This window comes from Gadus chalcogrammus, chromosome 23, assembly GCF_026213295.1.
Source record: "Gadus chalcogrammus isolate NIFS_2021 chromosome 23, NIFS_Gcha_1.0, whole genome shotgun sequence".
NCBI lineage: Eukaryota > Metazoa > Chordata > Actinopteri > Gadiformes > Gadidae > Gadus > Gadus chalcogrammus.
Window position 1 is genome coordinate 17,283,605 of NC_079434.1, and position 8,412 is coordinate 17,292,016.

Genomic DNA, 8,412 nt, shown 5'->3' on the forward strand with positions numbered 1-8,412 from the left:
CTGGGACAGGACGTCCTGCTCCAGGCCCAGGTACTTTAGCCGGTCCTCCTCCACCAGGGTGCGCTGTCTGTGGGCCGGCTCGTCCGCCCGCCGCAGGGCCTCAGCCAGCTTCGCCCCCACTTCCTGCTCCGCCCACTTCAGCTGCTGCCTCAGCTCCTCCTGGTTCTGAAGCTGAGGACCGCCACACAGTGGGGTTATCAACCTCACATCGCAGGACACACCCTGGGATGTCACAGGGGTCTGCCCCGGCTTACACCTACTGCACTGCTGTCTTTATTACGTTAACATTGAGTTCATTTAGCAGACACTTTTATCCGAAGCGACTTACAATAAGTACATTTGTCACAAGAGAAACAACAATATATCGCTGTCGGTACAGGTAAGGTAAGGATGTTCATAGAAACAAGTGCCAAGCACTAACAGTCGCTAGGTTAACCCATTCCCCGTATACAACAAAGATAGCTAGGGTAAAATGCAACATTATGCTAAGTACTATTTTTAAGTGCCAGGACGTAAAACATACAATAAGTGCGTACATTAAGTGCCAGAAAGTATTATTTGATCTTTTTAGAGTTAACAGTCCTTTGCATATTGAGCAGATTGCTAGAGGAATACTTAAGTATTCTGGAGCTGAATGCAGTGTTCCGGTGGGTCAAGGTTCCGGGTCTTACCTGTTGCTGTCTCATCTGCTGCAGTTGGACTCTCAGGTCTGAGATGTTCTTCCTGAAGCTCTTCAGGTTGACCTGCAGGGGGCGCCAGCTCTTCTCCGCCGCCTGAACCGGGGCCTTCCTCTGACCCGGGACCACATCAGACTGGACCGGGGCGCTCCTCAGACCAAGGGCCGGATCAAACTGGACCGGAGCGTTCTTAACACTGAGCACCGGAGATCCACCTGAGACTGGGACAGGATTCGGGAGCCGGTCAACGTGAGACTCTACAGGTGTCAATCACCCCAATCCATCAATCAATCAATCAATCAATCAATCAATCAATCAATCAATCAATCAATCAATCAATCAATCAATCAATCAATCAATCAATCCAGCTTCACAGAGCCCTTTCCGTGGAGGGCTGTGACCCAAAGCGCCCCAGCGACACCAACCACACCAACACCTCATTAAACACTGTAACAGCCCTCGGCCCCTCTCTGCCATCTTACTCCCTTTTCATTTATTTATACTTTTCCGGCATTGAATTACGCAGGGGAAAAATAACCCGTTATTGTATGTTAATGTATTATTAACGCAAGGCTGTGTCGGTTATGAAGCCGTCGTGTTCCGGCCGTTCGCCCGTCCGCCAGCAGCCTGGACAGATTACCCAGGGTGCAGTGGGGCGTGAGCGCGCAGAGGCCTCTTGGCTGCAGGTGATTTAATGTCCCTTTAAAATGTCCTCCGGCGTTGGGTTTCTTGCAGGGCTGAACCGCAGCGAGCGGAAACCATGGAAACGGGCGTTGTACTGCTGGCCCCGGGTGTGCAGTGGGGAGTGACGACCGGGAGCAGAGGCAGTAAATAAAGGCCGGGACGGAGACGTCGGAGTGGGCTGGCTGCACACGCAGACGCCCCGGCTCAGGTTCATCACATCCAGCTGAGTAATGCATGACAGCCGAGAGCTTGGATGGAAGGCCTGGCGTGCATTTGACAATATAAAGTTTAATGAAGTACTCTTCTGTTTACGGTTAGGTGTATTTATCGTTGTAGTTTCATTACCGTTAAGAGTTTTATTCGTTTTTGTGTATTCTGTCAACCATGTGATGTTCAGGGACGCTAAACATTGAAAGTCTATTAAACAAGGTGTGTCCGCCTCAGGCCCGACAAAAGCCGAAGGAATGTTGTGAATATACCCGAGCGAGAGAAACGCCCTGAATGTTTACCTTCGTCCTCATCGTGTTCTCATTACCTCCCCCGTAACCTTCTCATAATGTCCCATAACTTTCTTTCCCGACTTATAAGTCTCACTATATCCTCATAATTTCACATGAGGTCATTAAAAGTTCCACAATGTCCTCATGAGTCCATGATAACGTCCCCATACGGTCTGCTGAGTGTTTCTTGAAGGCTGACCAGACCGGATCTTCACCTCCAGTCTGATCCTCACTCTGAACCACAGTGTGACCTTCAGAGTGTGTCTGTGTGTGTGTGTGTGTGTGTGTGTGTGTGTGTGTGTGTGTGTGTGTGTGTGTGTGTGTGTGTGTGTGTGTTTCAGGGGTGTGTTTGTTCTTTTAGTATTCTTTTGTGCAAGCATGTGTCTTTGTGTTTGGTTTGTGTGTGTGTGTTTAGTGTGCGTGTGTGTGTGTGTGTGTGTGTGTGTGTGTGTGTGTGTGTGTGTGTGTGTGTGTGTGTGTGTGTGTGTGTTTGTGTGTGTGTGTGTGTGTGTGTGACACGTGTGTGTGTGTGTGTGTGTGTGTGTGTGTGTGTGTGTGCGTGCAAGCATGTGTGTGTGTTTTGTGTCTTTGTGTGTGTATGTTGGTGTGTGCAAGCATGTGTGTGAATGTGTTATTTTAGCACCTCAAAGCCTGAATGCTAGTCTAACCTGGTACTCTGAATAATTATTGAGTGACCTACCTGGTATTTGAGTGCATGATGCGTGAATAACTGGTATATGAACGCACAAATGATTGACTAACTGGTATATGAACGCATGAATGATTGACTAACTGGTATATGAGAGCATGAATGAATGACTCACTGGTGTATAAGAGCATGAATGAGTGACTAACTGGTATACGAGAGCATGAATGTGTGACTAACTTACTGGTACTGTATATGTGATAATGAATGAGTGACTAACTGGTGTATGAGAGCGTGAATGAGTGAATCACCTGTGCTGTTGATGCTCTGGGCTGGAGATGAGGACATGGAAGGTCTCTCGCTGAGGACAGAGATGACTGTGTTAAATTCCTGATTAAACAGCCCAATCACAGAGAGGAACAGATTGTGGTTTAGTGATTAGCAGTATTAGTAAAATAAACCGGCGTCGATGAGACATACAAACACAAACCGTTAGAATGATGTTAAAAAGCCTCAGATGTTAGTGTGTTTGTGTTTGGAATATTGTTATTGAGTCCAAACATTTGTTTCGTTCCGGTTGCGTCGTTGTGACAATGCTTTTAGCATGGCTAGCATTATTAGCCGTGCTAGCGTCATGATGAGCGGGCGGCTCATAGAGTAGCGAGGGGGAAATGCAGTCAGATAAACTAGGGCAGGAATCTGTTCACCTGGAGAAGAAACAACTCTCATCCATCTATCTGATTAGCTCTCCATTTCCTCTCCTCCTCCTCCTCCTCACGTAACGTCCATCACACGGACCAGCATTCTGCGATGCTTCCACTGAATGAAACCCAGCACCGCATGATGCCTGGGTTTCATCCTGTCGCTTACCTGGTCGTTTCTTTGGTGCTATCTGTGTTTGGCCCCTTTAAAAGTGCATGCTGAACAAGACCAGTCAAGCTGGCAATCTGTTGTTCCATAGCCTTCATTCGCTCTCTGCAGAAAACAGCAGAAAGTTTTCACACACTGGGGGGCATTAACAGTGGAGCACAGAGCACGTTCCAGACACTCTCATTCCCGTTCCCTATCGATCCCTGTTCGCCCGTAATGCCGGATGAATGGCTCGGGCATCCGGCCAGATATCGACTTGTTACTTGGGAGAAGTTTCTACTGAGCAGGAAAACTATTTTCCACTGTAGTTTATAAATAGAAGCATGGGTCGGCCTGTTCTCAGGGGATCGGCCTCACATCAAAACAATCCTGGGTCTGGGGCCGCTGACCTCGTGGGGACTGGAACTCGCATTAAGCTTTATTCCCACAATAGTGAATTGTGTAGGGTACAGAGTGAGGACACAACAAATCAGTGCACGTTTGATGTCTGAATGCAGGCAGCAGGAAGTATGGTGAGCGGTGAGCTATCGTCACTTGTTCAACAACAGAATGGAAGGCAAGAATTGTGGTGTTGATCTCAGCATGAGGCATCAAAGCTCAGATACGAACGTCGACAACGCACCCCAAATAAGTTCTCCTATTTCACCCCTGGCATTCTGGTTAACCTGTCGGTTCAGTTTGAGATCGACTCGAAGGTCTTGGTTTCAGACCAGAGAAACATATTTTTAGTTCTTGGTTTCCTTGAGAAGGTGGATCTGAGGTCCCGACCTCAGTTCTAATAAAACCAACCGCAGGCTAACCGCGAGCTAACCGCTAGCTTCCTGCGTTTATGTGCTCACCGGTGGGACTAGCAAAGCTAACATGAAAGGAGGGATTCGTGGCCAATCAGCTTCCATCTCACAGCTGGTGGATTGGAGGTTAAAGTGAGATGAACCCAGGATAACCTTACTGGTTGATCAGCTCTGACTCCTCAGCTTTTGGATTAATACCCTACACACACTCGCACACAGACACACACACACTCAGTCACACAAACACACATACACACACACACACACACACACACACACACACACACACACACACACACACACACACACACACACACACACACACACACACACACACACACATGAAACACATGCCCAAAACCATGCATCATGTGGACGGGTGTTGATGAGGTGAGACAGACAGGTACTGCTGTGATGGGAAGACAGGGTGGTGTGATGAGGGGTTAGTCCTCCAGGGAGCATGCAGCACCTCCAATACACCCCCCTAACACGCACCCTACACCCCCCTAACACCCCACCTCCACCCCCCTAACACACCCCCTACTACCCCACCTACACCCCTCTAAAACAACCCCTACACCCACCCTACACCCCCCGCCCCCCCCAGGCCCCCTGGTGGTGTCTTACCGTGTCTGCGGGTCGTTGGCGGCGGGGTGCGGCCCGGCCTGTCCCGGCCCCTGGGGGGTATCTGGGGCCACCGGGGGGGGCAGGCCGCCGCGGCCCCTGGCCCCCCCCCCGGGGGCCTCCTCCTTCCTGAAGGACTGGCGCTGGGACGAGCTGCGCTCCAGGGGGGCGTGGAGGGGCCCGCCCAGCGGGGAGCCCCCGCCGTGGTGTTGGTGCTGCCCCGGGTGGGGGGCCGCGCCGTGGGGGGCCCCGCCGTGGGGGCGCCCCCCCCCGTGGAGGTCGATCATCCGGACCTCGGTCATGCGGTGGGGGGAGGGGGGCGGCGTCTTGGAGCCCAGGGTGGGCAGCCCGCTGTTGCGCGAGCGCTGGCGGTAGAGGGAGGGGTGGTCCACCGTGTCGTGGGTGGGGCTGGGGCCCCCGTAGGAGCCCGTGGAGCGGATGGAGGCGCGGTGGTAGCCCCCCAGGCCCGAGTGGTCCGGCCCCTCGTGGCCGGCGTGGCCCAGGGTCATCCGGCCGTCCTGGAGCAGGTAGGGGTCGGCGTACAGGGGCTCGCCCCCCCGGCCCAGCGAGTGGGCCCCCGAGTGGCCCCCAGCGTGGCCCCCAGCGTGGCCCCCCGCGTGGCCCCCAGCGTGGGCCCCCGCGTGGCCCCCAGCGTGGGCCCCCGCGTGGCCCCGGGCCCCCAGGTCCTCGTCAGGCTTGACGTCGCGGCGCTCCAGGATGGCGCTGGGGCAGGGCGAGGCGGAGCGGGCCTGGGGGCCGGGGCCCGGGTGGCGGGGCCCGGGGCCCCCGGCCGGGAGGGGGGCCTGGCGGGGCATCCCGAAGGGGATCCGGGAGGGGGAGGAGGGCACGGAGGAGGTGGGCGTGGAGGGGGACATGGAGCCCCCCCCAGACATGGAGGGGTGCTGGGGGGGGCCCAGCGGGGGCTGGCGGAGCGGTGGCGGCCCGGCATACATCCCCTCTCGGGGCATCTGGAACACAGGGAGGGGGGGGGTGGGGTCAGCGACGGGGTGGGAGGGGCTCAGGGGCCATAGCTCCGTCATGAAGAGGAAGTCACTTTATGTCTGGAAACAGAATCCACGGGAGGAGGAAGAGGAGGAGGAGGAGGAGGAGTGAGAGGAGGAGGAGGAGGAGGAGGAGGAGGAGGTGGAGGAGGAGGTGGGGGAGGAGGAGGAGGCAGAGGAGGAGGAGGAGGAGGAGGAGGAGGAAGAGGTGGGGGAGGAGGAGCTGGGAAAGGAGGTGGGGGAGGAGGTGGGAGAGGACGGGGAGGAGGAGGAGGTGGAGTAGGTGGGAGAGGAGGAGGAGGAGGAGAAGAAAGAGGAGGAGTTTGACGAGGGGGGACTGTTTAGAGCGTGAGCGCCTGTTTGTCCACCACTTGTTCTCAGGGCCGCTCCCTCAATCTCTCGATTTCTCAAAACAACACATAATGGGTTTCTATATCAGTCTCCTGCTTGGGGCCGGTCGACCAAACACCCCCCCTGGTCCTGGGATCACAACGAGGACCTGCAGAGTGTTGCTCTAACCAAGACCTGGAGTGAGAACGAGGCCTTGAACAAAGAGTGTGTTCACCCCCCCCCTTCCTACACCTCTGGGTCTGGAGAGAAGTTGTTTAATTCCCAGCCGTCTGAAGGAGTGATATTAGCCAGCGTGACGGACCACCCATGCAGACGCCGTAGGGTCCCCGGGGTAAACACAGCAACAGGGATAAAGTAGCTTTACGTGCTCACAATGTTTGCTAACCACAGCCGACAGGCTAAGCTAACACGCTAGCAGGAGATGTGTGCCGTGTTTTATCACCAGGTGTTGAAATCCCTCCGGGTCTCGTGGTGAACCCGATGGCGGGGGGGGAGGGGGCGGGCCGGGTCAACCCCCAACGGTTCCTACTGGTTCTGGTGGACCTACTGGGTCAGTGCAGTACACCACAGTCCTTCTGAGCATTATAATTCTTACGACTGGCCAGGGGTCATCAACAGGGAGCCCAGCTACATGTCCTTAAGGAGCAGGTAGGGGTCAGGGGTCGAGCCCAGAACCTGGTGGGTCTGAACCAACATCCCCTACACGACTGTGCACAAAGCTCACACGTCCTGGAGCTCCCTCGACGAATGGAAGCCCCACACAACACCAGACGCTTTATCTTACAAGAACGGGCTTCTGCTGCAGTCCTACGGAGAGAGTTGTGGTTCTCAGAGACTAGCAGCAGGTAACAGATACCCCTCTACCTGGTGAACGTGCAGTTATGAAGGAAGTTATAAAGTTATGAAGTTATGAAGGAAGTTATGAAGGAGAGAATGCAGCCGGCACACATGTGTGTTATTGAGACGATGAGGAAAACGCTGTGTTCCGGGAGTCAGGATGTAAACGTGACTCTCCAGGGCTCGGCCACAAACACACTATTGTTCCTCAAGGGTCGCCTTACAGCCCAAACACTAACACATTATTCAGAGGAGGAGGAGGAGGAGGGGAGGAGGAGGAGGAGGAGGTGTTGGGAGGAGAAGGTGAAAGAGAAGGAGGTGAGGGGGGAGGAGGAGGTGGTGTGGGAGGAGAAGGTGGAGGAGAAGGAGATTGGGGAGGAAGAGGAGAAGGGGGAGGAGAAGGAGTAGGACTGTTTAAGAGAGTAAGCGGCTGAGTCTGTTTGTCTACCACAATGCCAGTGTGTGTGTGTGTGGATACATGTGGGTGTGTCTGCATGTGGGTGTGTGAGTCTGCCTTTGTGTGTCGGTGTGTTTATGCTAACGTTAGCATATCAGGTGTTGTTGGAGCTTCAGTGTGGGTCCAAATAACAAACTGAACGTTCCTCTGTGCTGACAGGGGCAACAGACCATAATATACAGACCATAATTATGGCACGGCGAAAAGGCTAGGTACACATATCTCAGACCAACCTCTGAAGCATCAACAAACACATGTCTGAGCAAAACGTTTCACACCAAAAGCCTGCAAACTATTCGGTTGTAGCACCTCCACTCTAAGCAGAAGGCTAGCAGACTCTGGGGGAAGGCCCTGAGTTACCACACGTAGACACAACTAGAGTTGTTCCGATACCGATACCAGTATAGGAAATTCCTCTGACACTGCCTAAAATCAGGAATCGCAAGTACGCAAGTCTATGTGCCGATCTGATACCATCACATGACACATTTACTACATAGGCAAAGAACATGCTCGGATGTGGAAAGGCATGGATGCATGGACCCTTAACTACAAGAATACAAATGTATTATTCTAATTATAGATTATAAATGTAAGTGAGGAAGAATGTTCGACCGTGAGTGAACCGGCCACACATTGCTGTCGTCGTAAGAGAACCCTTCAGTTAGAACAAGGGCTAATAGTAGTTACAATGCTAGATACTGTATCGGTTTATACTCGGTATAGTCCGAAGTTCAGGAATCGGAATCGGGAAGGAAAGAAATTGTATCGGAACATCACTAGACACAACCAGCCTGGTCCACGCTGACCCCCAGCCAACGTCCTCCACCCAGGAGACACCCCCACCAGCCTCCTCCACCCAGGAGACACCCCCACCAGCCTCCTCCACCCAGGAGACACCTCAGCTAGCCTCCTCCACCCAGGAGACACCCCCGCTAGCCTCCTCCACCCAGGAGACACTTCAGCTAGCCTCC

At 53.8% G+C, this 8,412-nt stretch overlaps 1 protein-coding gene across 1 annotated transcript in view; it reads right to left on the minus strand.

Moving 5' to 3' along the window:
* LOC130377006 (sickle tail protein homolog) overlaps window positions 1-8,412 on the minus strand; it is a 49,866-nt gene that overhangs the window by 14,164 nt on the left and 27,290 nt on the right. Inside the window, exons 3-7 of the mRNA XM_056583949.1 lie at window positions 4,796-5,760; window positions 3,378-3,482; window positions 2,819-2,868; window positions 672-898; window positions 1-171 (exon numbers count right to left, since the gene is read on the minus strand). The exon at window positions 1-171 is cut by the window's left edge and continues 5 nt beyond it. Of these exons, the coding sequence (XP_056439924.1) occupies window positions 1-171; window positions 672-898; window positions 2,819-2,868; window positions 3,378-3,482; window positions 4,796-5,760 (1,518 nt within the window). The remainder of the gene's footprint in view (window positions 172-671; window positions 899-2,818; window positions 2,869-3,377; window positions 3,483-4,795; window positions 5,761-8,412) is intronic.